This window comes from Pelodiscus sinensis, chromosome 20 (assembly GCF_052426305.1).
Source record: "Pelodiscus sinensis isolate ZL-2025 chromosome 20, ASM5242630v1, whole genome shotgun sequence".
NCBI classification, from domain to species: Eukaryota; Metazoa; Chordata; order Testudines; family Trionychidae; genus Pelodiscus; species Pelodiscus sinensis.
This window is the reverse complement of record NC_143071.1, coordinates 17454374-17482286: the sequence shown is the minus strand read 5'-3', so window position 1 is coordinate 17482286 and position 27913 is coordinate 17454374. Positions and strand designations below refer to the sequence as shown.

Genomic DNA, 27913 nt, shown 5'->3' with positions numbered 1-27913 from the left:
TCTCCAAAATACTGAGATTTAATTCTGTAACTTGCAAACAATAAACCGTGAACAACAGAGGAGGCAAAGGAGTCCCATGATAATAGAGAGAGAAGCTACGACTGCCAGAGAATGGACTTGCTGTGTATGATCCTGCGACTTCTAAGAAATTCCCATATGGAATGGTAGTGCAGTGTCATTCCATAGCACTTGTGGTAGAACTAGACTTGCCAGATCCTCATGAATTGTGTAAAGAAGATTGTCAAGAAAAATATTTTGGGTTTTTTTCCTGTCATTGCTTCCTGCTAGTGTGATAACATGTGATACTAGGGTGACTTTGATTTTACTGACAAAGGATTTGATCCTACTCCCAGCAAATGTAATGGGAGTTTTGATATGGATGGCAGGAGAAGCAGGTCTAAAGGAAGGGTAAAATGAAGCAACGCGCAGCAGTGCTGATTTTAGAACATACAGGGTCTGATCCTGCTCCCATTAATCTCAGTGGCAAAACTCCCATTGATTTTGGTGGAGTCAGGGTGAAGCCCACAAAATTCAGAGGCAAGCACAATACAAAGTGTTTGCTGAGTGAGGTGGCTGAATGAGGCATCATTTCTTTGCCGAGTGGGTTTAATCTGATACCTGACAAGGGCAGGGAGAAAGATTTGCATTATATACGTAGACAAAAAGGAAATGCAAACAAAATTCAAAGCTGGGAGTTTATGAATCTCCTGTGTGATCACCTCTGCTCTGATTCAAAGCCTAAATCTGGACCAGGCCTTAGCCTTACAAATGAAGCGCTACCTTTTGAGACAGCCCTACAGCATCTTACATAGCCTAGTATAATGATGTGATGCCATTTCAACTCCCCACACGATCCTGCTTTCTTGTGGGGCACAGACGCAAAGCTGAGGTGAAATCGGTGATGCCAATCTCTGGCCGAGCACAAGGGGAGGTAACAGACTTGCACCCTGTGAAGAAAGCATTCCTGAGATTTCAAAATAAGAAGGGTCAAGGGGAAACAAAGAACAGGACCCTCTGTCTCCAGAGAACTGCTCAGGCTCATGTGAAGCTCTGAGAACTGTGCATAGGACATAGCAAATTCAAACATCGTAATAAAAAATACAACCTGCAAGTAATGGACAGATCAGAAAGTAACACAGTTGTGAAAGACACCGTCATGCTGTTCTACAGTCTAACTCCAGCATTGGTTTGGCAAACAACATTTGTGCTTCCTCCCTGGAGCATTAATTATTAGTTAAAGCATTTCAGTGTTAAGTCAACCCTCCCATCTATGGTCTAATTAAGCATCGTCAGGGCATTGCCCTAGATGATACTAATAAATTACAGAGACCTCCTGTGACAAGGCTCGTGCTCCTGGAATATTTATTCCTACAAAAGTCTCTTCTCATCTGGCAGAGCATAATAGCCAGTGTGACCGGCTTGAGCCAGGTCCTGCTAGACCCTGTAACTCCAGCCGTCCTCCTGGCCTCAGTGTGAGTTACACCTTGTCCACAGTGGGAGCACTTTACTGGTGTAGGAAAACTGATGTGCTAGACCAGCAATGCATTCCTAGTGTGGACACAGACACAGCTCAATCAGCAAAGCTGTGCTTTGCATCAGTACCATACCGCCCATGTGAAACAAGCTACACTGGTATCGGCACAGTTTTGCCAGTGTCATTGTGTCTACATTACAGACCTTGAGCAGCATAGCTATGCCAATCAGAGATCAACCTCTTGCCAATATTGCTGTGCTCGGTGTCTGCAGTGTAGACATAGCTTTTGTACCCAGGGGGGTCAACAAAATTGACTTTCCTTCCGTGCCTCAGTTCCCACAGGACCTGGGCCTTTTTGGTTTTTTTAAGCATATACCTACCAAAAAAACCCCCAAAACCACAACAGCCCAGTAACTCTAATAGGTAATTAGTTCAGACCCTTAGACACAACACGCATGAGACCGGTACCTAAAAAGAGATTAATGCACATTCACTCTCAAGCCCCAGTTCAGCAAAGTCAATGGGACTCCATTAAAGCACATGCTTCAGGGGCAGGGGACACACTAGAGAAAGGAAAATGCAAACCAGACACAAGGTAAAATCACAGTGAAGGCGACACGGGGCCACAGCTGGGAAAGCTAAACTCTACAAAAGAGGAGCTGTGACATGCTGCCTCCACAGGATGGCAGACTGGGGGTGGTCTCTGGCTGTCGGCAAATGAGCTCCAGGCTGGGCAGAGGTGACGAGCTCCTCCTGCTATCTCCCATCCAGTTGCCTGGGAGTAAAGAGCAAGCTTGCTCTCCGTGCGCATTTGGAGCTTGCCTGCTCTGCTGCCATTGGCAACAAAGGAGCCACTCGGTGCCAAGGGCAAAGGTCATTTGAGGACAGTGGACATCTGTCTCTTAGGAGCCAACCAGAGGCCCATTTCACCCCAGAGCCAGCGGATGGTGACTTTGGACTGGATCTGACTCTCACTCAAGCCAGCAGGAATCTTTCCCTGGGCTTCAGCAGGAGGTCAGATTGTATCTGAGCTAGTGGCCTAGAGGTCAAAGGCTCTTGGCCTTGTTATCAATTCCCTGAGCCCTCCGGGCTCCTGAGGAAATCCAACCCTAAGGCAGAACCCATATCATTCAGTTGCCCTGTGTGGCCCTGGTGAACTCCAGGGCCTGCAGAATTCTGCAAGGCACCACATGTGTTACAATAGTCAGGCCCATGGGGATGCAACAGGGAGGGTCAAGCCTCCTGTGGTGTAGCTCACACCTGCAATGCTGTTTGAACACCCCGGGAGGGAGCAGCAGGGGGGTTGCATTTGAAAGCAGGACACTGGTAGTTCAGCAATTAGGGCCTGATCCAGAACCCAGGGAAATCAATGGAGAGACTCTCAAAGGCACCAGTGGGCTTTGGATCAGGCCCCCAATTTTCAGCAGTTTGATTTCAACAGCAAGAGCAGCAAGACGAGGCACGGAGCCTGGCTCCATCGGACAGCGAGCGACCACTGAGGTGCAATGGTCTGAGCGGTAAGATCTCCCAGGCCAATCCCACAGCAAGTAGCCAGAGCCTTTTTCCAAACAAGCTGGTGATGCTGGTTTCATGCTCGCCCCAGGGGCTTGCCCATACTTTAGAACAGGAGTGGGGCCCAGAGCGTATCTGAGGCATGCTGGACTGGGTCTCGGAAAGGGTTAAATTGCAGCTTAGCCTGAGATAATTCTAAATAAACAGCAGATTGGAAACAGTCCTTTTAAAGTCAGAAAAATGGAGAGTGCTCTCCTCTCTCTCAGCTAGTGCAGTGATCAGCAGCTTTCTTCCAAGGTAACAGGCACTGTAAGACCACTTGGCTCTCCAAGCCCTTTGCTTGGCACCTGCTCTGCACATGCTCTGGGGCAGGTGAGGAGAGCGGGGAGGGAAAAGGTGAAATCAGATGTCACAGGGAAAAGGTGAAATCTTCCCCTTCCATTAGCAAACACTTGTGCTGATTTCATCCGCAGCAGGAAAATGTCACCTGCTAATGCATGAGAAACACGTCTTTCTGCCCTCTCCACTCCTCAACCTTGCCAGATGCCAGAACAGAGCTGTCCCACGGAGACCGGACAGAAAGCTGGCGACTCTGGACTGGAAAGCTGCAGGCCCCCAGCTGTGCAGTCGTGCTAATCTGGCCTAATCCAGATAGATACAGGGTCGTGGCTATGTTGCTGAAGATGACTTTGTCCATGGGGCACTGGCCATGCAGCCAATGTAGATTCGGCCCAGTTTGGATCCACACTCAGCCCTGGCTTCTTCGGAGCTGAGTCCTGAACACTGGGCTGGGCTATACAGCAAGGTTAATGCAAGATACTCCCGCGATGCAAGGCCTTGGCTGGGCTGCCAGGAGTGACTCCCAAGGCTGAATACTCACTGTAAGATTTACTAGTCAGGTGAAATCCGGATCTGGCCTTTATTTGGCTTCTGTTGTAACTTCCCCACAGCCACCCATGCTCACACACATATACCCCATGCTCACACACATACACTCCCTCCCCCCCCCACCAGCTCTCACTGTAGCTTTGTTTGCTTCCTATCGGTAATTGATGGCCAGAAATATATATATATTTTTAGACCGCCTTCTGAGGACAGGAATCTGGCCAGTTTCCTCTCCAGCCCCGCCTTCCTCTTGCTCTATACCAGACTCCCTGTGCCCTTAGTCCTCCTTCCTGGCCTGGCATCCTCCTCTCTCACATGAAGGAGCAGCAGCTGGACTTTTTCTTCTGTGACTCTATGTAGTCCTGAATCTGGAACCTGGGCTCGTCCGGCTGCTGCACCGCTCGCTGCTTGAGTTCTCTGAAAGAAGCACAGCGGTGAAACATCGCAGCAGCCACCCAGCGCACAACAGAGGCAGCTGTGCCTCTCTCAAGAAAGGCAAAGGCGATGCGCTCCACCTCCCTTTCTTCCCGAGGAGGGGGTGGAATACATAGCTTGGCTCTTGGAGCTGATCGGGGCCTGTGCTACTTCCTCGAGCAGCAAATAGAGACTACAATCTCAGCCCACTTTGCCAGCTGATACATCTGGCCATGTCTTAGCTACGGTGCGGGAAGCCAAGAGCCACTTGAATGGGGAGACACTGAGTTCCACCCAGGGAAGCAGCATCAGTTCAGGGGAAGGGGAAATACAATTCTTCCTAGTGTATTGTCTTGGTGGGCTAGGGGCTGTGGATGGGACAGATGTGTTAGCAAAGGGTTAAGCCCATTTGCTGGCAATGCACCTGGATCATGCAGCACTGGGATAACATTAAAGGAACCTTTGATCTTTCTATTTGGTGGTGGAGCTCGACTGTACCTCTGTGAGCCAGGCACTAGCAGCAGCTTAGCCCCCTTCCTGCCCCTTTGTGTTGGCCCTGTCTGCCGCTGCCACGTCATGATGCAAAGCAGGGGGCATTTTTTAAGTGCTGCTGGGAATATAATCCACGTTCCAGAGGCAGTAGGTGGCAATTCGTGGACTTGTGACCTGACTGTCAAAAATTAACTCTGGGCTAGAACTTGGCTTCCCAGAACAAAGGAGACAAGAGGCCAGAAGTCAAAGGAAGTCTGTTCCTTTGCACCACCCCAGGCTCTGCTCCAAGAACTCTCAGCCACGAGCTGGAGGAAAGTGTTTGAGTGTTACAGAGTTGGCCCATGGGAAGTGCTGGACTGGAACGGACCAGCAGCCCATGCAGACCTGCAACTTGTCCCTGCCTTGGATGAATGCCAACGGCTTCAAAGGAAAGCATCAGACCGCCTTCTTGACCAGCCCAAATACGCATGCGTCACAAACTGCGATAAGTTTCATAATAAGAAAGAGCAATTTGATGGCCAGAGGAGGTTAAGCATTTTGCCCACACAGTCAGTATGCAGAAGCCAACAGCCCTGATCTAACCACTAGAGGACACGTCCCGTTCAGAGGCAGAGATATCCCCCTCCCCCAGGGCACCCGTTCCCAACTCTGTGCACACACGTTAAATCAATGCACCCTCCATATGGGAAGGCAGCCCTGGCATGAGAAGCTGCCCTTTCAGCTCCTCGGTCACTCACTTGGCAATGGCCAGAAATGCCAGCTCCACGTTCATGCCTGTCTTGGCGCTGGTCTCCATGAAAGGCACTCCGTATTCCTGCGGAGCGAGCAAGCACCGTCAGCCACCGCGCTGCCCATTCCTACCTCGTCCTCTAGCCCCGGTCCTGCTCTGAAACACGCCCTGCCCACCGGCCAGCAAAGCAGGGGATTGAAGCCGGTTCTTCGAGTCTGGGTCCAGGGCCAGAGGAGTCCCCAGAGAGAGCCGGGACCCGAGGCAGAGCAACTGGGGGCAGCGCTAGGCACTCGCCCGGCTGGTTACGCCTGGTTGGTCAGGTTTGGAAGGAAGAACAAGGATCATTCCAGAAGGTGGAGAGCGGATCAGTGGGGGAGGGGAACAGAGGTCTGTCTGGGGATCTGGAGCAGAGCCTCATGTAACCTTAGTCCACCCCACTGAGCAAACAGATTACTGGGCTGCCCATACTTTGGCAGGCTGAGGAGAGAGGGCCCCATCCTGCTCCTCCTACCCCACACTGCGCCCAACCGTATCGCCACTCTCACAATGCAGCCCTCCCCGAGTCCTCCCTCACGCTCCAGTTCTATTGCTCCCCCAACACACTTGCTGTCTTCAGCCCTCAACCTCCCCCATCCCAAAGCCTAACCCCTCCCTGACTTCCCACTCCATCGAGCTCCTCCTCTACATCTGACCGCCTCACTTCCAGCCCTCCAGTCCAGACACAGTCCCCTAGTCAGGGCTTAATTTGTAATGTAAGTGGGGCCAGTGCTCCAACAATTTTTTTACATTCACAACTAATGCAGAAAGTCCAGAGGTGCCGGGGCTCTGAAATGTCAACCCCAAAGGTGCCGGGGGCTCTGAACTGCCAGGCCCCAGAGGTGCCGGGGGCTCTGAACTGCCAGGCCCCAGAGGTGCCGGGGGCTCTGAACTGCCAGGCCCCAGAGGTGCAGAGTATGTCTAATTTCTGTAAGTGGTTTAAGAGCTGGATGAACTGAAGTGATAGGTGGAGAATTGAGTTTGACACAGAGAAACAGCTCTGTGACCCCAGGGAGTAGCCTAGTGAAGGCCTGTCTAGCACAGCAAAGGAAATCACAGCCCAAGGAGGACAGGCCAATGAAGGGAGTGGCCAGATACTCTCAGCATTGATGGACACCCCGCAATGTGTGGCTCACCCTGGCAAGTGACTCTCCGTCCTCTGTTCTGATGACTCTCTCGTTGTTCACATCAGCCTGTAACCAGAGGGAAAGAGTTACTGGAAACACTCACAAATCGGCCTGCACTAGCAAGCCATCATGGAGCCAGGGATCCCTAGACTTCACCTGCTAAAAACTCAGACTTAGGTTTCCCTCTGCTGGCCACAGCATGCATGGATGCACCCAAGAGTCATTTGCAGCCTTTAAATGTCTCAGGGTATGGCTAAACTAGTTCGGTTAGTTGCAGGAGGAGTAACGGTAGTTCGTATTAAGAGTGTTAATTCGAACTACCTGCCTGTGCTGCATGTAGCCGCGGGCAGGCAGTTCGAGCTACCGGGCATTTAAAAATGGCAGCGCCCGGGAACGTGTAAATGAAGCCCGGGATAGTTAAATCCCGGGCTTCATTTGCAAGTTCGAATGACTACATTAGCCACCCTAGTTCAAACAGTTCTCAAGTTCCAAACCTAGGTAAATGTGCATAAACCCGTCACACGGCACAGCAATGGGAGCTTAGCACTTGTGAACTCTGTTCTCCCACTGACACCAGCTCTGGAGGGTATTTAAGCTGACACAGGCTAACCGAACCAAGTCAAGGAATTACAGAATTTAAAATGGAGCCCGGTTCTGGGTTTGGGAGAGTGAAACAGTGAAACCCTGCTGACATTGTCTATGGAAGATCATGGAAGATCATATCTACGGGTACATCTAGACTGTCGCCAGAGGCATGTAGATTAGGCTACCAGACATAGGAAAATGAAGCGGTGATTTAAATAATTGCCGCTTCATTTAAATTTACATGGCTGCCGCGCTGAGCCGACAAACAGCTGATCAGCTGTTTGTCGGCTCAGCGCGATAGTCTGGATGCGCGGGTGGCGACATCAAAGGTATTTGTCGACCACCCAGGTATGCCTCCTGGGATGAGGTTTACCTGGGTGGTCGACAAATACCTTTGATGTCGCCACCCTTGCGTCCAGACTATCGCGCTGAGCCGACAAACAGCTGATCAGCTGTTTGTTGGCTCAGTGCGGCAGCCATGTAAATTTAAATGAAGCGTCGATTATTTAAATCGCCGCTTCATTTTCCTATGTCTGGTAGCCTAATCTACATGCCTCTGGCAACAAAGGCATGTAGTCTAGACGTACCCTACTTGAGCTTACACCTGTGCCTAATGGACCACTCAAGATGTGACAGAGTTTCCTGGTACCTTAGTAGATAGGATGTGAAGAAAACCAGACAAGGCCACACAGTTTGGTGAAGCTGGGAAGTGGAACAGCTTGCAAACTGCCCTGTATGGTCAGAGCTGATATGGATCAACAACAGTTGGAGACCATGTTCTTCCAAAACAGGGCAGGCAAAGCCCCCATAAGATGGCGCCACTGAATGAAGAGAGGAAACCTCAGAGCCGTATTCATATTACTTTGGGTTTCCCTTGGTCTAAGGTGCGGAGAGACAGCATAAAACAAAGGAGAGTAACTGTACATAACGCACCTTATTGCCTAACAACATAATGACCACATCCTTTTGAGCATATTCGTGTATCTCTGTAAGCCAGGCCTGCAAGAGAGGAAGAGGATCATGTGGGCTTAAAGATGAAGAGCAGAGACAAGCAAATTTATATGCAACTGTAAGTTTGTGGGGATGGTGGGTAGGGAGGGAGCATCAGGAGGGGATGATCTGAGGAAAGGGCCCTGCATAAAAATAGCCAGAATAAAGGGATGGAACATGGTCTGCTATGTCCATGCAGTTTTTGTAACATTTATGCCCAAAGGTCTCTGGGACACATCAATCAGTGGTGGAGAAAAAATTCAAGGATTCAAAGTCTGCCTTTGTTCTGATATAGAATGAAACCAAGACCTTTGAACGTTTTTCATGGGAAACATAGAGAAAGAAAGAGATCCCTGTTCCACCTGATTTGGAGCAGAGACTAAAATCTGGAGTGTCTGCATCTCAGGGGAGTCTCCAAATCAGGGAGCTATTTGCTACTCTGGGGTGGTGCTTTGTCTTTCTCTCCCTCTCCACCAGCAGTTCCACCCAGGCCCTGAGAAGCCATCTCAACAAACGTGTTGTCAAACAGATCCCTCCAGGAAAAGTTTTGGTTTTGACCAAGCCCTGTTTTCTGATGGAAAAAAAATGTTTCACCATAACTTTCCCCAGCCAGCTCTCCTCTCTGGGTACCTTACTCAATGGTTTGTCCCTGCACCTCCGTGTCCTGTAAAGTCTGCCAATCTGTACCATCCTGCGCCCAGTTCTGGGCCTCAGGACATCATCTGCCAAGTGGCAGGACGCAGAGGCAGCCTCCCTTTGTGTCCCTGGTTCAGCATGGTACCAGCTACCTCCACTACCCATTGACTGTGCATGGCTTTCAGTGCATCCTAGCACCAGTCAATTCTTCCAAACTCAAACTCATGTTACCACCATCCAACATAACTGCATCAGCAATGGAAGAGGTCGGAGAGGATAACAATCTACTATAGGGGGCAGCTAGCAGAATTTCTTTTTTAGCTCATGTAGCAGAGGGTCTGCTTGCAGTGCTGAAGGCCCCAAGTTCATTTCTTGCTAGTGGCCCATGATAAGAGGGCCCTGCTGATTCCAAGGGGAGTCAAGCGTGCTCAGCTTTCTGCAGCATTGGGTTCAGTATCCCAGGATGTGGGCTCCAGTGCACAGCTATTCCCCCATGTCCTCAGTGACTAAGGCAAAGGTCACCCATTGCATGGTAACACAGTGCAAGCTGGACAGGCAGAGGAGTAGCCATTCTGCCTTGCCAGATGCCTTGGGACAAATGCTCCCATTGTACCAGTCTGCCAGAGTCAGGGGGTAGAAACCTGCTGCAGTTCTTTCTCCTGGGACTTGTTATCCCATAGGAAAGCTAGCTGGAAGGAGGAATGGGTAGACACGCACTGGGATGTTCCCATGGTGCTAGAGGAACACTGCACTGCACATGGAGTGGCTGTGTTAGATGGCTCTGGAAGGAGAGTCCCCTGCTTGCAAGTTGAGGTGTAATGTGTTTAAAGCCAAACACAGCTTCCCACTCCGGGTGTGGGGGTTTGTGTAGCAAGCACTTAAAAAGCTGCCTAGTGTGCAATAGGTCCAGTCCTCCTGGAATAAGGGGGCAAGGCAACTCTGCTACCCCTCTCTGGGGGCTTAGGAGTTAACGATGGTTTTGGTGAGGTCCAAGGGGATAGATACTGACCCGAATATTGTCAAAGGATATTTTGCTGGTGATGTCATAAAAGAGGAGCAAAGCTGGAAGAAAAGAAGAGACACAAAGTGGGCGTTTAATGAGGATTCTGTTCCTAGGTATTAGTGGCAAGAGCAGCTTCACTACATCTGCAGACTCCAGCTCTCCTCTGAACCTGAATCGGGCAAGACTCCAACTTGCGCAAGAACCTACCCTGGGCATCTCTGTAGTAGGCATGAGTCACGCTGCGAAATCGCTCCTGCCCCGCCGTGTCCCAGATCTGCAAAGAAACAGCCCCATGAAAACCAAGGAAAACCCCTCCCTGCCACCCGTTTCATTCCCAGCTCTCCAATCCCCGGGGAGCATTGGCTTCAGGGTGTAGTAGAAGGCAACAAACTAAGACCTCAGAGACAGCGCAACGGTTGGAAGCAGCGAGGAACCCACTGCTTGTGTATGCTGCTCCCTGGGAAAGGGGTTTTGTAAAAACCCGTCTGAAGATTCAGAGCCCCGGATAGAAATGATATCTGAGGTCCCAAGACGGACTTCAGGCTGGAGGTTGCCAAGGTTACGGAGGGCAAATGCACGAAAGGCTGGCAAAAACTAAGCCTTTGTCCCAGGCCTTTAGGAAGGGGGGTTTTTAAAGGTGGTGTGTGTCGTGCACATATAGCATATCCCGTACCACCTCACGCCTAGCACAACCTTTGCCCCCCCAAGCTCACCATCTCCCTGAGAAATGTCTGTGCTAACAGCTGGCCATCTGTGCACTGTCACTGTAAGAGTTAAAGTGGGAGAGAACAGAGCAACTTCCCTTCCCCTCCCCCCAGACCTTATGACGTGTATACACATGGCAAAGAATAGATAAAAGCCACAGAGCCGCTGCCTATTTGTACAGACACCCTCAGACAAAGTATTAAGGACACATGCTGCATCAGCATCCACCCCAGACTCACCTGCAATTTTATTTTCACACCGTCCACCACCACGACTTTATTCTGTAAGAGAAAGCAAACCCACGCTGGTTTAATATGGTGAGAAAGCCAGTGGGCTGCCCCTTCCTCATACTGCATTTCACAGGACCTCTTGAATCCTACTGCCTGATTGTGGGTAGACCTGCTCCACGGAGACAGAGCAAAGCTGGAGACAGAGAGAAGGAGGTAAGGGGTAACCCTCTTGTAGGTCTGTCTCCTTTAATTGCTTCTTCCTCTCAGCTAAATAACAAGGCAGAATATTAAGAGAGATCAATGTTAAGGCTTTCAACTCAAGGGCTCATAGTCATGGGATGAGCCCACTGAAACCAGTAATACTGGCAGCTGTGGAGAAGGCTTCCAGCTTGGGTCTCCATCAAGGATGCATTTTCCTACAATTTGAACATCCAGCTGGAGAGACTAGGAGCTAGGGCTCACGTATCGTGGCCATGGGCACCCTAGCAATACCATAGGTTAGACCTGGGTTGTGAGAGACTAGTCAACTAGTCGACTATCCAATAAGGAGAAACTTATTGGATAGCAGACTAGTGATGTGACTGGTCGCTTCCCCTCCGCAGCCTCTATCAGAGAGAGGCAGCAAGTGACAGGGAGCTGGAGCCAGTGCAGGAAGTAGCTAGCTTAAAAGTTGGTTCCCCCCAGCACTGTCTCCGTGGGGGGCAGGAGAGGTAGAGGCACAATGGGAAACGGTGTGAGTGGGGACTGAATCAGTCTCTGCTTGCACCCCTTCTGCTGTGATTCTGCTTCTGAAATGTACAAGAGCCCCAGCAGGGCTCTTGTACATTTCAAAGGCTGAGGCTCTGCAGGGAGCGTTGGGCCAGTGGGGAATCCCAGGCTCCCTGCTGGGACTTCCTTTTGAAATGTACAAGAGCTTCTGCTTTTGAACTGTAGCAAGAGCTGGGGAAGGCTCTTGCTACAGTTCAAAGGCGGAGGCGCCTTATACACTAATTGAATAGTTGATTAGTTAATCTAAATTGAACATCCCTAGGTTAGACAGTCTTCATTAGAAGTGGGAAAACGGAGACATCTGGAAATAACGTAGGGTACGTCTACACTGCCACCCTAATTGGAATGAGGGTGGCTAATGTAGGCATTCGAACTTGCAAATGAAGCCCAGGATTTAAATATCCCAGGCTTCATTTGCATGTTCCCAGGCGCCACCATTTTTAAATCCCCTTAGTTCAAACTACCTGCCCGCGGCTACATGCGGCACAGACTATGTAGTTCGAATTAACACTCTTAATTTGAACTACCATTACTCCTCTTGCAAGGAGGTTTAACGGTAGTTCGAATTAGGAGCTTTAATTCGAACTTCCTAGTCCATGCTGTGTGTAGCCGCGGGCAGGTAGTTCGAACTACCGGGCATTTAAAAATGGCGGTGTCCGGGAATATGCAAATGAAGTCCGGGATATTTAAATCCTGGGCTTCATTTGCAAGTTCGAATGCCTACATTAGCCACCCTAGTTCCAATTAGGGTGGCAGTGTAGACGTACCCGTAGGGAATGAAGGCTTCTTACACAACATGTCTCCTGAGAACCCCCTCAGAGCTCAGACCAAGCACCCCACAGCAGGTGTTTGCTCCCAGTAGTTCCAGAGCTCCAGCCCTGCAGGGCACTGTGCACCAAGCTGCACCGTTCTCTCTCCTGCCCTGCACTGAAATCCAGCCTGTCACAGAACTGAAACGCCCGATGCCACAAATTGCCTGGCTTGCTTTTATCTCAGGGCCTCGGGGCTCAGTAGACAGCCAGAGGTGCTAACAGATGGGCTCAAACCTGTGCGGTGCTGACTGCCCCACCGTTCCTGCTGACATGGGTGGGAGCTGAAGGTGCTCTGCACTTTACAGGATTGGACCTCAAATGTGAGTGACGCTGTGCTGGTCGAGGTTATTTCCACGGCTGCCCCAGGTTAATGAACAAAGGGAAACCCAAGCAGAGAAAATTCAGTGCAGCTTCTTGCTGGGGGAGAATTTAGCATGGCCCTGTCCAGCCAAGGGGCTCATCTGAGGGCAACAGGGGAGAGGAATAAAGATCTGTAATCTCAGCTAGTTACATATTAGCGATGCAGCAAATGCCATTAAATCCGGAGCCTTGCTCCACCTGCTCAGACTCCCCCCATGTGTGCAGAAAGGCTTGCCGGGGATGTTTTCGTACTCTGGATTCTTGGAGGCTCCCTCCAGGCCCTTGATACTCCCCTTGTTTTGATTGGCGGGGTGGGTGTTTCTTATCAACAGCTACTCTTTTTACTAGGGTTGTTATGATTGGCAAGGTGGGTGTCACTTGCCAGGGCACTCTCTGATTGGCTGCCTGCCTTCCTAATGAATGCCCCTGGACATTCTGGTTGCTTTGCTTGGGTACCTCTCGACAGCAGATATTTCCATAACGGGGCCTGACTCTGAACAGGTGAGAGGAGGGTGTGCCAACGCGGGATGATGCAGCCAACGCGGGATGATGCTGCCAACACCTCCCCTGGCTGCAGATGAGAGAGCTGGCAGAATTCAGTAGGGGGGCCTTAAAAGGCATCCAATTAGCAAGCTAAATGCTGCAGGTCTTCTGTAATTAATATGAGCACGCTAACCTTGAGCACTCATCACAGGAGTAATGCAAGGACACTAACTAGAGAGGCCCAAGTAAAATTCTCCATTCAGTGATGTCTGAGGGTGCAGCACTGCTACAACAGTGCAAGAATACGCAACGTCGCACGCATGCGCTCGCCCGTCCCAGCCCGAGACAGGAATAGGGTCTCCTCCCGTTTCTCCTGTCTGAGCGCTGATTTCAGCTTCGGAGCAGAGAGGGCAGCTGAGACTGTGCTCCACGCCCAGGAGAAGCACCACCGAAATCATCAGTTAGGCTGTTGGTGAGCAGAGACACTGCCCATCATGCTACCCAATCCAGTTTCATTGGTACAGTCCCCTCTGTCTGTATCCAGCTGCCGTCTCCTGTCTTGCACTTAACCGGTTAACTAATTCAACAAGATTGTACATCCCTAAAATGGAGTAAAATGTGGCTTTCGTTTCTGGACAGCTCTGGGGGTCAAAACTAAGAGGCACATAAGGGCTAAGACAGGGTCTGATCATGACCCTGCTATCTAGACAGTGTCTGCCTCTCATTTTTGTGCGTGTAGTAAAGCACCATGTATCCTATAGCGCTTAATCAGCCATTCAACACAGAGCTACCACCTGCACTCCCTCCACCACAAACCACCTTCCACAGCACCACAAGGGCACGTGTCCCCATCCCGGGACTCACAGCCCAGCACCCACAGGCCCACAAGGCAGCAGGCACAACCCTGCATTAAGAATCAGTTGCCCACACGTGGGTTACCGCGAGGGCTTGATGAACTAGTCTGGGTTAAATAAAAGCCAAAGGGAACCTTTTATCACCCCGCCGGAGCAGGTCCTTTGAGGGCTGGAAGGGTAGAAGTGTCTGAGACCCTGGCTTCATTTCTGAGCCCTCCGCCTTGCCCAGCCACAGCAAGGGCTGCTGGCTCCATGAGAACAGGTGGATTCTGGCCCAGTTGCCAATGAGGATGATCAAGAAGGCCTCTGGGGCATGGAGCATCTTTTTGTTCTGTTTGTACAGTGCCTAGCACAGCGAGGTCCTGGGCCATGCCTGGAGCTGGGACGTATTATGGTCGTATAAAGAAGCAATAAACCTCCTCCCCAGGAATTCTCTCATTGTCAGAGTGCAGCTTAAAAGGTTCAGATAATGGAATCAGAGCCCAAATGTTTGGGCACTTATCTGCCTCTACCCCCTCAAGTTCACCCCTCCTCCTCACTGACCTCAGGTACAACACAGCCTTTGGCTAGGTCTAAACTGCTCCGGTGTCCCGGAAAAATCCCGCCGTGTCCAGGGGACATGTTTGCTCTTCTGCTTCTTTTCGTGGAAGAGCAGACGCGCTCTTTCGGGGAGCCCTGTATACCTCGTTCTACGAGGAGTAAGGGCTCCTTCGAAAGAGGTGGCTTTTCCGCCATTTGGCCCCGTCTACACAGGGCCAAATGGCAGAAAAGCCTCTTCTGGAAAAGCAATCGGAAAAAGCTACGGAGCGCAACTTGTGTAGCTTTTCCCGATAAAAACCTATAGTGTAGACCGAGCCTTTGGGAGCCTCTGGTTTCCAGATGAGGGGCCAGACTCGGATCTCTTTGCAGTGCTGAGTGCACTAACCCCAGTTCACCACAGTGTGAGTGAGAGCAGAATCAGGCCCCAGTGAGACCAGAAGGCTGGAAATAGCAGGCAATGAGAATAGAGCCCGTGTCAAAATGACGGAGCTCAGGGCAGCAAAAACGGAGCCTGCTTTAGTTCTGAATCTTACGCCTCCCTTACGCTAATGCACTGCCAGGGATTGGTGCCCTCTGTGTGAAGGGAGAAGGTCCCTCAAGGCTACTTGCCCCTTCTTCAGGTAACAGCTCCTGCAATTGAAGACAAGGGGGAGGCTTAACTGAACCTTCTTCCATGCAGCAATTATCAGCAGGGGGGCCGAGGGGAAGGGGTGTTTCACACTTGTCCCGAGTTGTAACAAGAGGCTCTGCCTAGGTGCAGAAAGCTGCAGCGGTCTCACCCGGAAGTCTATGCCGACAGTGGCTATGAAGGTCCCAGGGAGGAAGGCCCCGTCTTTGAACTGGACCAGGAAGCAGGTTTTTCCCACGCCTGAATCTCCGAGCAGCATCACCTACAACACGGGTGCAAAACCCCATTAATGGAGCCGGGTCGGAGGGTAAGTGCAGCTGGTTCACAGTGATTATGTACCCGAGGGTGGTGCAGCCCTGTGGAGGAGGAGCACGGTCGGAGGTGGTGGGTGACACAGTCAGGGAAAGGCTGGGGTGTTTCTTTTTATTCCCAGAGCTTCAGCGCCATCAGCTTCCTTTCCTCTCCCAGCTCCCTTCCTCTTTCAAATACAGGTCCCACGCAAAAGGACACTGCTCTGTAGCGTGTGTCTCAGCTACAGCTTCTCTTACAGCATGGGTGGGGAACCTACAGCCTATGGGGCCAGATCCGACCCCTGGCTTCTCTGGATCTGGTCCCTGAGGCTCAGGGCTCCCCCCCGCCCCGCCACTAGCACTGGGGAGCTGGTGCTCTAGCCCTGCAGCCCCCCCTCCCACCCAGACCCCACACTCCCACTCCACTCCTGCACCCTACTGCCTTCCCAGACCTACCAACCCCCAACGCAATCCTGCACCTTCCCTCCCGCCCAGATCCCACACCCCAAGCCCACTTCCTGGCAGCCCCTTCCCACACACTGAACACATTCTTGGCCCCACCCTAGAATGTAGTGGGGGCCCACCAAATCTACTAGCCTGGGCCCCTCAGGGCTCTGGTGTGTGAGGGGAATGTAGGGTGTGGGGTTGGTTTTTTTTACTTCTACTTTTATGTGGCCCCTGACTGATTTTTCTGACCCAAAAAATGAGGCGAAACGCTAGTTCGAACCAAGGGCTTTGGTTCGAACTAACACGTCCCGGTGCGCACTTCCTGGTTCGAATCAGCTGTGATTTGGACTAGCGCACCGGGCGAGATCTTGCTAATGAAGCGCGGGATATTTAAATCCCCGCTTCATTAGCTATTTCGGTACACTACATTCGCATCCCTACTCCGAACTAGGGAGCAAATGTAGACATACCCTTTCAAGGGAGAACTTGCTCCCTCTTCCCTCTGCAGGGCAGCATGTGGCTTTGCTGGGAGTAAGGAAAAGTGAAGCCACCTTCGCTGGGAGGGAGGGGGGGAAGGGGAGAGAGAGAGAGAGAGAGAGAAATGAGAGAAGCTGGGGTGGAAGTCATTAAAGGAGCGGGCCTGTTATCATGTCACTACTTGAGAGTCTGCTCATGACCCCATTATCTAGCAGGGAATGGCTAAATGCGTTTCCCCTCTAAATGAACATATCATGTAACATACTGTTGTTTTTGCCAATACTGGTGTAAGGCCAGGGACACTGCTGCAGGGGCTCTTTATAACTAGACCCGTTCCAACTACCCATACTCCAAGATCTCTTCGTGGAGCCTGAGACACAGCATGGCTCAGTTCTCCAGATACCAGCACCAGGCTTCTCCTTGCAATCACAGGCTGACGGACGTAGATCTCAGGCCTATCTCAGCAAATGGCCGATTCTTTCTGTTCCCTTTGTCTAGGTCCAAGGAGAAAGTCCAGGACAGACACCTTAACACTCTCAAAGTGCCTTCCCCAAACACAGACACTCCACCAGCAAGGTGGATCATATCATGGAATGGACCCCCAAATACCCTGAAAGAACGTGCTTCAGTAAAGAAAAAAACCAAAGCCACTCCAACCACACATCCCTAGTTATTACCACACTGGAGCTCATCCAAAAAATACAATCTAATCCTGAAAGCTCTTCTCCGAACCCTCACTTCTGGCCTTCAAACAACCCCCCCAGCCTCATCATCAGAAGCTGACTCCCTACAGACCGCAACACACCAACGCGAAGCAACACCAGACCCTGCCAGGATAACAGATGCAAAAAAATGCTAGAATGGGGGTGAAAACTTCCAACCAAGTGATCACTGGATAGCTGACCTATCAGTCCTCACCCTTAAAGGAAACAAACTTGCACATCTTCAAAAGACGGCCTTGGCGCTTAAGTGTATAGCTTTGCTAGGCACTAAAAATCATGGGTTGAACAGGCTGTATGGATGTCTGGCCTATTACACCAATCTGTAACCCACTCACAGCCCCTCTCCAACTGCCGTCTCCGTCTTCCTTCCCCCCATAATGGGAGGGGTGTTAGTAGACCCCTTCACTTTGAATGGTGCCTGGAAGTATGTTTCCACCCTGTATTTAGCTGTGCTGCTCTGGGTACCTTTCCCAGACCTGAAGAAGAGCTCTGTGTAAACTAGCGATCTAAAACTCATGGCCTGTGGATCATCTACAGCCAGAGCATGTTCACAGTCTAGCCAGAGAGTCCATGTCCCTAGACCCTACCCTGGCCCCTCATTGCACCTCTTCTCCCAAACCCCTTTTCTCAAGGGGATTACTGAAGGGCCTGGCATGGAGTAGCAGCAGGGTTGGGCTGCTGCAGTGACTGTTAGGGTTGCCAGATGGCTGAAAGAAAAATACCGAACACCTTTCCCCCCCGCCACAAAAAAAAAAAAAACACACTGGGAAAAAATTTTGTTGAAAGAAAAAAAAAAGGGGGGGGGGGGACCAAAGTTGTTGCGCAAAAAACAAAACAAAAAAACAAAAAAACAAAAAAGCACACCACCCAAACACACTGGCCAGGAAGGGAGCAGTGCTGGCCGAGAAGGGGGGGGGGCCTGGAAACAGCTAACGGGGGGGGGGGGGGGTGGCGGCAACGGGGCTGGCCAGGGGAGATGGGGGGGCAATGGGAAGCAGGGCTAGTCGTGGGGGGGGGGGCGGGTGGAACGGGACTGGCTGAGAGATATCGGGGGAGGGGGACTGGCCAGAAGGGAGCGGGGCTGGCAGGAAGCACAGCTGGGAGGTTCGGGGGCCGCGAGGGTGGCCGGGAGGAAGGGGGAGCTGGAAGCAGAGCTGGCGGGGGTGGGGGGTGTAGCGGGGGGGCTGGGAGGAAGAGGGAGCAGGAAGCAGAGCTGGCAGGGGGCGGGAGGGAGCAACGGGGGGTCTGGGAGGAAGGGGGAGTGGGAAGCACAGCTGGCGAGGATGGGGAGAGGTGCAGCGGTGCTGGCCGGGAGGAAGGGGGAGCAGGAGGAGAACTGGCGGGGGTGAGGAGAGGTGCAGCAGCACTGGCCAGGAGAGACAAGGAAGAGGAACGGGCTGGCGGGAAGCAGAGCTAGGGGTCAGTGCAGAGGGGCTGGCCGGGGGAGATCCGAAGGGGAATTGGGGGAGAACTGGCTGGCCGGGAAGGGGGGGGTGAGCAAATCAGCCGGTGGGGAGCGGGACTGACCTGGGCACTTGCTGCCTGTCCCGCGCAGGCTCCCGGTGATGTAAGAGCGAGGAGGAAGCTTCCCCTCCTCCTCACACTCAACCAGTTGAAGGTTCCCGGCAGCAATCGCGGCCCCGCCTCCCAGCTGGGACTCCCAGCTGCTCCCCCGCCCACACCAGGCTTCCGTCGGGTGCGCAGCCGGAAAAATCTGAAAATACCTGACATGACCCATGTTTACCGGACAGAGAGTGCAAATACCGGACAGTCTGGTACAATACCGGACACCTGGCAACCCTAGTGACTGTGTAGGGCCCAACCCCTGCTGCCACCCCATCCCAGGCCCCCCCGTAATTCCAAGGCCGCATGCCTTGCGAGAAGGGGTGCAATGGGGGTAAGAGGTTAGGGCAGGAAGGGGAGGCTTGGGGAATGGATACAGACATGCCCTTGCCCCCCTGGCCCTGCAAGGATGCCTAGGCCAGATTGTAACAATGCTCTGGCCCTAGATGGCCTGAGGGCTGTGAGTTTGAGACCGCGGAGATAAACTCAAAACTGCCTCTCTTGCCAAGAGAAGCTGGTCCAATAAAAGATCTTGCCTCACCTGCCTTGTTTCCTTGAGCAAACTCGGTCAGCCCCAGGACTCTCCTATTGCTCCAACCGCCTCAGACACCAAAACAAACACAGCTTAGCATCCACTCCTCCTAGGCAAACAGAACTCAGTGTGCAGTCCCCAGTTTCATTGGCACCTCCATGCCCATTTTTACACCAGGGTGGTGGTGCCAGCCACCCGGAGAAACACGAGGCCCAGAAAGCATGATTCCCCTCCTGCCTGTTCTCGGATGATCCTCACTAGGTGATGATTCATCAGGTAGTCCCACCCCCTGTTAACAGCAGAACTCTGAGCGGGATACAGCAAGAGACATACTGCGGACTGAGCAGTGAAAGGAGCAGCGACCTGTCCCCTGAGCTGGGAGCTGCAGATGCTTTGCTCTTCTGGAAGTCAGGCCCTAACATGCGAACTGTCCCTGCCCAGACATGCAGAAGAGGCCTCTGTCCGTACCCATCCAGGAGGGAAATGCTCTCAATCTTGTTGGGCCAGCAGATCAATTGTGCTAAAAAGATTCTGAGCCTCAAAATGACCCTTCGGCCTGCAAATTCTCCATAAATGGTGTGGCCTGGCCACACCCTGTGCAGGCCCAGCTGATCAGAAGGGAACGTTGGGAACCCCATGCTGTTCTGGCTCTAGCTTCATGACCTATGAGGAGAGACTGAGAGATTTGGGTTTGTTTAGTCTGCAGAAGAGAAGAGGGGGGGGGGGGGCGATTTGATAGCAGCCTTCAACTTCCTGAAGGGAGGTTCCAGAGAGGCTGAAGAGAGGCTGTTCTCAGTAGTGACGGATGGCAGAACAAGGAGCAATGGTCTCAAGTTACAGTGTGCGAGGTGTACGTTGGATATTAGGAAAAACTATTTCACTAGGAGGGTGGTGAAGCACTGGAATGGGTTACCTAGGGAGGTGGTGGAATCTCCATCCCTAGAGGTTTTTAAGTCCCGGCTTGACAATGCCCTGGCTGGGTTGATTTAGTTGGGATTGGTTCTGCCTTGGGCAGGAGGCTGGATTTGATGACCTCCTGAGGTCTCTTCCAGCTCTATGATTCAGTTTCCAGGTAGCCTTCGGGAAAAACTCTCAAGCCCACCCAAACAATCAGAGCGGAAGGAGGAGGATGGAGGCGTGAGCATTAATAAAGAATGAAGTGACCAAGAAAAGAAGGAACTAAATGCAATTTCTCGGAGTAACCAGAGCAAAGCAGAACGAGCTCTCCCAGCAATAGCAGGCAGGGGCAAAGCAAATCAGGAGGCAGGATGGAAAAAAGGTCCAGGGCTCTAGGTGTGACTCAGCTGTGTCCCTGTTCCTTCCCCAGTTCGATTCCCTGCTCTGGCACAGACTTCCTATGTGACCCACGGCCAGAGGTGGGCAATGATTTTTGATGGGGGGGGCATGCCATGAATTTGGTAAGTGGCCAAGGGCTGCACTTTTCTCTGGAGGGGATGCAGGGTTTGGGACAGAGGTTGGGTGCAGAAAGGAGATCAGGGTAGGGGACAAAGGTGTAGGGGAGAGTGTGGGGTCTGAGAAGGAGCTTGGGAGAAGAAGGAGGTTGTGACCTGGGTCAGGGGATTGGGGTGCAGGCTCCAGGAGAGGATATGGATGCAGGAGAGGAATCTGGCCTGGAGGAGGAGTGTAGGAGAGGGTGCAGAGTCCGGGAGGGAGTTGTGACCTGGGGGAGGGGGGGAGTCAGAGGGTTTGGGTGGTGACCCTGGGCAGGGAGACAGAGGGTTGGGGTGTGAGAAGGGGTGGGATGCCAGAGGCAGACTCTGGTTGGGGGGCACTTACCTAGGTGGCTCCTGGCCAGCAGCCTAGTGGGACCATCAGGGAGGCTTCCTAACTACTCCCTCCCTGTGCCCATGTATGCCACGCCCCGAGGGGAGGGGAGGCTTTGAGTGCTGCCTCTGCCCCCAGCCCAATCTCGCAGCTCCCGCTGGCCAGAAACCAGCTGCCATGACTGTTTTGGAGGTGGGGGCAGCATGCAAAGCCTCCCCTCGCCATGCACGGCACAGAAAGGCCGAGGGAAGGAGCAGCCAAGGACTGCAGCAGGCAGGGAGCCTACCTAAGGGTCCTGTGAGCACACACCTCAGGTCAGACCCAAAGGTGTGGTGGGTCGGATCTTGCTGTCCCTGCCTTGGGCAATTCACATTGCCCCTCTGTGCCTCTGCTTCCCCAGCTATACAATAGGGGTGCAATAGCCCTGCCCTGCAGAATGGAGCGTTGTGAGCTAAATACATGCAAGATCGGGGGGCTCAGGGAGCAGGAGACAGGTGCTGCAGCTGGGAGTGAGCAAAGCAAGCTCTGTGAGGAAATTCCTCTCCCTGTGTTCACAGCTCCGGGTGCAACTGCAGAGCCCTGAGAGCACAACGAGGCCTAGAAAGGGCAGGGAAGGCCTGCAGACCCTCACTGTTCTCATCCTTCTCAGATGCAGGCTGCAAGCATCTCTTCTGCTGTTCCTAGGCTGGGTCTGGCTCACCAGGGCCTGGCCTCTCCTCTGTGCAGGGCGCAGAGACCCTGTTAGAGATTTCAGCAGAACGCCCTACTGAGGATCACATCCAGTTTTGGGGGAGTCCCACTTTTCTGGCTGATAGCAGATACCCCTGCTGGGAACCATTTCTATGGGGCTGACTTGGTCCAGTGCCCATCAAATAAAGGCGCCTGATGGCAACTGGCAGCTGACTGGGGGCTGAGGGAATAGGGATGTTGGCAAAGGGGCAGGACTGATCGGTGCCCAAACTCTGCACTCTGGGGTGGGCGTACTTCATGGCACCCCTGCTTCCGTGTCACATGACATGACTTGGGCTCCCTGCTCTTGTCAGGCACCCAGCCTGCTCCCAGGTCACAACAAGGGCTCCTTCCGTGACCCCACCAGCAGGGGCTTTGACTTGACTTCCCCCTCCATACCACCCTGAACATGCCGATCTTGCCTGATCTAGGAATCTAAGCAGGGTCAGGCCTGGTTAGTACTTGGATGGGAGATGTGCTGGGAATACCGGGTGCTATACGCTTAACTCCCCCCTTCATGCGCATGGGAACATCCCGCGCTGTATCAGGGGCAAGGACACCCCGGGAGGGGATCTCGGTGCCCAGCCCCAGACTGGGGGAGGGATGGAAGAAGAGGGGCCCCAGCCCTCGGGGCTCTGCCCAAGAGTTACCCCCACCCTGCAGGGGATCCCTGGGGAGCCAGGGCGCCTTTGGCAAGCGCTTCAACGCGGACCCCACTTCACCATCCCCCGCCCGCCCTGCGCTAACTGCCCCTCCAGAGCAGCTGTCAACAGGCTGCCCGCAAAACCGCTCGCTTCCTCCCTGCGCAGCTCGGCTCCCTGCGCCGGCCGAGGGCTGCAGCTCCTGCAGCGAAGGGGCAGGCAAGTGGCCCCGCGGGGCGGGAAGAGGCGACGCCAGGGGACCCCGGGGGAGAGCAACCCGGCGCGCTGCGGGGGCTCGGCCCCTGCCCCGGGCGGCTCCCATCCCTCCCCGCTAGCTGCGCCCTCCACCTGCGCGCGGGCGGCGCTGCCTCGCCCCCGGCTCCCACCTTGGCGGCGAGCTCGAAGTCCTGGCAGAGCGGCGGGGCCCACCCCCGCCTCGCCGCGGGGCAGCCGTTCTGGGCGGGAGCCGCGGGCCGTGCCCGGCCGCTCATGGTCCAGGAGCCCGGCAGGGAGCCGCGAGCAGGAACTAGGGGAGGTTGGGCAGCGCCAGCCCCGCTGCTCCTCCTCCGCGCGGCCCGCCCCCTTCCCCGCTGCTTCCCGCGCCACGGCCGGACCGAACCCGGAACCGGAGTCCGCAGCCACACGCGTCCCCCCGCAGCCGGGCGCGGCCCGTTGCTCTGCCGGTTGCGCGGAACCGAACCCGGCGGCGCGTTCCACGGGCCGAACCGACGCCAGAGCCTCCCCTGCCCCGCCCTGCCCCGCGTTCCTCTCCCAGCCTGCGCCGGACCCGACCCAGCCAGCGGGGAGCCTACCCCCTGCGCCGGCTGGACTGGGCTCCGCTCCCCGCTCCCCACCCGTCCCGCAGGACCCAGCCCTCCCTCCCCTTGGGCCCTGTGATGGGCAGGAGCCAAGCTCCGGTCTGGCTGGTCCAGGTGGGTCCCGTCACTCCCCCATTCCTTGGCCCTTCCCCCATCTCCTGCAGCTCAGCCCCTCCTCCCCCATCTTCCCCTCCCCTCCCAAGAGCCAGCTGAAGGGGGTTGGTTTGACCCCCATAGGGAGACGGAGCAAAGCCAGGTGAAGGGGGCATCCAGCACACTGGCTCCAGCTGGGTCAAATCCTTAGCCTGCATGCAGCCAGCAAGCCAGGGCCCAGGGATACAGGTGCTTCTAGGATGGGCCTGCAGGGGGCCTCAGGCACTGAGAGGTGGGTGGCCCTGGACAGTGACAGCCATTGTGTGAGTGGCTGCAGGCTGAAAAGGGGGCTAGCTGCTGGCTCACCTGGAGTGGAGGGACATAGAGCAGGGCCTGGCAATGCACTGGCCTGGGCATGTCTGTATGGACATACATTGGCCTGGGTATATCCAGCTACCTGGGTGGAAGAGGACATAGGGGAAGCCTTCAGATCACTCAGGCTGCTGCTTTCAGGAGGACTAATATACTTTTTGGTTTGTCCTCAGAGCTATGTCATCAACCCATATACACTAGAGACTGGGCTTAATTTGTGATGACAACAGGGCCCAGCTCAAGCATTTATAACAGATGCAACAGATGCAGCAAGCCCAGAGTTTCAGGGGCTCAGCTCTGGGCAGCCCAGGCCCAAATTAAGCAGACGCCAGAGGGGCATGAACTAAAACCAAAGACCTGGATTCTAATTCAGATCCAATCCCATCTGCCCAGAATGGGCTGAAACCACCCTTGGGCTCTGAAACACCCAGAGCTGTGGGCTGGCAGGGGGGCACGCCTGTGTCCATTGCTGAATTTTCCCAAGTTTGGAGAGCTCCCCCTCTGCTCATTCTGCAGAGCTGCCAAGAGGGACATGAGCCTGCAGATTCTCTTGAGTTACGAAACTGTCCAGCCCTGTGTGCTCTGCCTTGCCCCTAAACACTGTTTCATTACCCCCCCCCCCCACTCTTAACTTCCTGTTTTATTTCCCAGTGCCCCCTTGGATTAGATAGTGTCTTTCTGCCCATCCACCACACCACTTCCTTCAAGTCTTTCATTAAAACCCACTGCTGCTGTCAGGTGGTATTCTGCAGAGGTGCTCAGATACTATGGTGATGGGCACCTAGAAGAGAGAGTATTTCATTGATCAGTTACGACTGTCTACTCCCATCCTGAGGGCCCAGCCATTGTTTGCCTCTCTCCACTTTAAATAGTAATCTGTTTGGGGCTGAAACCTGCCTGAACGCTAACTTTCTAAAGTGCCATGCATGGCGGTAGCACTAAACATATTAACCCACACACCTTTCAGTGATCATTAGAGACTTGTGGAGGAGCAAAATGAGGCCAACCTCACCCTAACATCATACAATGAAATTGGGGGTCAGGGGGAAATTCTGTGATTGTTGCATTTGGAATCATAGTAAAATTGCAGCATTCCCCCAGGACTCAATAACTGAACCCAAAGAGTTAGTGACTGCTTGATGACAACTTTATGACCATTCATAGGTGATCTGCTGCCTTCCCTCCAAGGTACCCCCACCACAGACAGCAAAGAAGCATGTCACACCACCATGCTAGCAGACCTTCTCCAGGCTGGTGGAGCACAGTGAAATCCAAACAGCCTTTGATTTAGGCCAGCTCCTCTCCACTCCATGCTCCCCACCTGCCTGAGCACTGTCTGGAATAACGGGGGCAATGGAACAACTCGGTTTTCACCCTTACCCCAGTCTTTTAACCCGATGCTTTCAGGCAACCTCAAACTCATTTAAAAGGATATTTAAGAAAGATGGTGAAGTTCTACTTCATCTTATAGGAAAGAGTGAATGGGAGGGAAACTTCCCAGCAGGGCACTGAAGGCAAGGGGAGGAGTGGAGAGGGTCATATAAACATCAGTTGATGCATTAATCTTGCATCTTGCTGGTCGCTCTGGTTGTATAATCATAGCAGTGAAAAGTGCTTTCGTTCCCTTCATAAATCAGCAATAGAGCACTTAGCTGGAGAATGGGGTGGTAACATCCCATGGGGCTCATCATTAGGGGAAGAAAAACAAACCACTAACAAAGGACCAATTTCTCATATCATGTAACCCGAGGGTTCCAGCTAGCTCCTGCAGGGCTGGCCCACAACATTTTGGCACCTGAGGCGGGGAGCTCAAATGACACCCCCATGTCCCCTCGCTTGGACCAGTCTGTCACCTGAGGTGGCCACCTCAGTTCACCTCATGGTAAGGCCAGCCCTGAGCTCCTGTCTCTTGGACCTGAGGTGAGTGTGCCCATCAGAGAATTTGACACAGGGCTGGTCATTCCTCACCTGCACTACATAGAATCCAGGCAAGACTTTTCTTACTGAGTGGAAATCTGGTTTGGGAGCAGTCTGAAATCTGGACATTTTCAAGCCTCACGGAAGAAAAAAAAAAATCGCTAGGACTGAGGGGTAAAGTTGCCAAATGTGACTTCGACTGTGAGCAAATGTCATGTAACATTCATTCCAATCACACAGTATCTGGCTCACATCCCTTCCTCTCATCCTTGGTCTAAACTTGTCTGATTATACTGCAGGCTCTTTGGGGCAGGGACTGTGTGGGTAAGTCTACACTGCAACACTATTTCAAAATAAGCCGCACTATTCCAAAATAACTGCTGGCTGTGTAGACATGGACTAAGTTATTTTGAAATAGTGTCAAAATACTGTCAAGCTGGAGGACTTCTTACTCTGACTCCTGTAACATTCATTGTACGAGGAATAAGGGAAGTCAGAGGAAGAGTGCTCTATTTCAAAATAAGTCCTGTGTAGACACACCCTATTTCAAAATAAGATTGACGTAGCTCTATTTGCGTAGCTTATTTTGAGTTAAGCGCTGTAATGTAGACGCATCCTGTATGTCTACCGTTTGTACAGCATCTAGCTGTAATTAACAGCGATTCATAATTTTACATCTGGGGAAACAGTCACAAAGAAATTAGTGACTTGTCTGAGGCTACACACAAGTCTACACTGGCACTTTATAGCACTGTAACTTTCTGGTGCAGAGGTGTGAAAAGATACCCTTCCCCCAGAGCGCAGCAAGGTAGCTGTAAAACACCAGTGTGAACCATGCTACCATACTGCGTGCTGCGTTCCCTGAACTGTTAGCTACTCCCCTTGCAGAAGTGGTTTACAAAGAGCGCTGGGAAAGAGCTCTCTCCCACCACTAGTGCTGTAGCCACACTTGCAGTTTAAAGTGCCGCTGCGGCTGTTAAGACAAAGCCACAGCCTTTGACAGAGCCTCGAACACACCCCAGGTCTCCCATTTGTGTTCTGACCATTCTACCTCTGTTAAACTAAATGCCCAGTGTTACCAAGTTCAGTGATTCTACCCTCAATCCCCAACTGTCAGGACTTATCTCCAGCCTGCACCCTGGCCACCACAGACTAAGAGCAGGTTGCAATGTCTGGCAAGACATTCAGGCTCAAAGGGAAAAGGGTAAATATGATCCTATAACACTTCTCGGGTCTAATTCAGATCTCATCTAATGAGGGGTGTGGGGTTTGTGTGTGGAGGAGCCAGGAATGTTTTCCTCTTTGTATGACAGAGTGTGTTATGTTACTCAAACAAACCACCATGCCAATGCATTTCAGGCAATGCCCTTTGTACAGAATCACCTACACAGTAATTATTAAGCACTGCCCCTCACTATAACAATGCCACAGCCATGCAGGGGCAGATCCTCAGTTGACATAAATTGGTGTAGTTCCATTTAAGTCAATCTACACAATGTGAGGACAAAACTGGGGACACATTCTTCCCTCGCCAGTGCTGGGGTAAGTCACTGAAAACAGTGGGCCTGATTCTGCCCCAGTGCACATATGGAGTAATTTCTATGAAGTCAATGGATTTCAACATGTAAAACTAGTAGGACTGAGACCAAAGTCAGGACTTGTCTCCAACATACGGCGATTATGCTTTTACAGGTCTATAAATTAAATGATGCATGCAAACGCAGAGGGGAGATGGCAGAGATATGCTCCATGCAGGTGTTTCAGCGACTGTGTTCTCCATGGTCTCCGAGGCCTAGTTTTCACTGATAAGGTTTTTTGTTTGGGTTTTTGGTGACAAAGCCAGAGAGCATTCACATTGCGACATGACAAAAGTTGCGACAAATGCTCCATTTTGGCAACAAAGAACTCCCACAAGGGGCTTTTGTCTCCCCCCTTCCTCTACTATTGACAGTCATGCAGTGTGTACTACAGTCTGCCAAATTTATTGACCTCTAGCATATTTCCCACAATGCCCAGTTAGTCACTCTGGCCTGTGCGTTGAACTCCACTTCTCTGCAGCCATGTAAACAGGCAAACAGATATGCACTTCCTACCTGCAAACCCTGAGAACTTAAAATCCATTTCCTGGTGTCCTCATGGCATTCTCAGGGACACGGGGGTGGCTATTGCTCAAAACACTCTCCTGCTCCGGCAGACTTAACAGAAAGTGAAGGCGGCAAACAGCGGGTGTGAGCTGCACCCACAACGTGCTGTTTTTATAAAG

At 52.6% G+C, this 27913-nt stretch overlaps 1 protein-coding gene and 1 long non-coding RNA gene across 7 annotated transcripts; one reads left to right on the top strand and one right to left on the bottom strand.

Moving 5' to 3' along the window:
• Nucleotides 1-23380, bottom strand: RAB37 (RAB37, member RAS oncogene family). Of its 6 annotated transcripts, none has more exons than XM_075903716.2 (10): nt 22837-23161; nt 19305-19404; nt 15416-15526; nt 10829-10870; nt 10092-10158; nt 9891-9943; nt 8189-8254; nt 6680-6736; nt 5515-5591; nt 1-4288 (listed from the first exon to the last, which is right to left on the bottom strand). In XM_075903716.2, the coding sequence occupies exons 3-10, from the start codon at nt 15521-15523 to the stop codon at nt 4183-4185; spliced, it is 576 nt and encodes a 191-aa protein (XP_075759831.1). In that variant the 5' UTR covers nt 15524-15526; nt 19305-19404; nt 22837-23161; the 3' UTR covers nt 1-4182. The 6 variants fall into 6 exon arrangements, with proteins under 6 accessions (XP_075759831.1, XP_075759833.1, XP_075759834.1 ...); XM_075903718.2 differs by having other exon boundaries at nt 19305-19364; XM_075903719.2 differs by lacking the exons at nt 19305-19404; nt 22837-23161 and adding an exon at nt 23263-23380.
• LOC106732901 (uncharacterized) lies at nt 10760-18084 on the top strand. Its single transcript, XR_001369161.4, has 3 exons — nt 10760-11032; nt 15391-15571; nt 16977-18084. It is a non-coding gene; the product is annotated as an uncharacterized LOC106732901 (long non-coding RNA).
• Nucleotides 23381-27913: the final 4533 nt, after the last annotated feature.

Coding starts and splice junctions, on each gene's coding strand:
- RAB37 (XM_089771921.1), bottom strand. CDS start 18,931: ATGTCAGGTATTTTCAGATTTTTCCGGCTGCGCACCCGACGGAAGCCT. Junction 6,737..8,188: donor TTATGTTGTTAGGCAATAAG/GTGCGTTATGTA, acceptor CTCTGGTTACAG/GCTGATGTGAACAACGAGAG. Junction 4,289..5,514: donor GCATTTCTGGCCATTGCCAA/GTGAGTGACCGA, acceptor TGCTTCTTTCAG/AGAACTCAAGCAGCGAGCGG.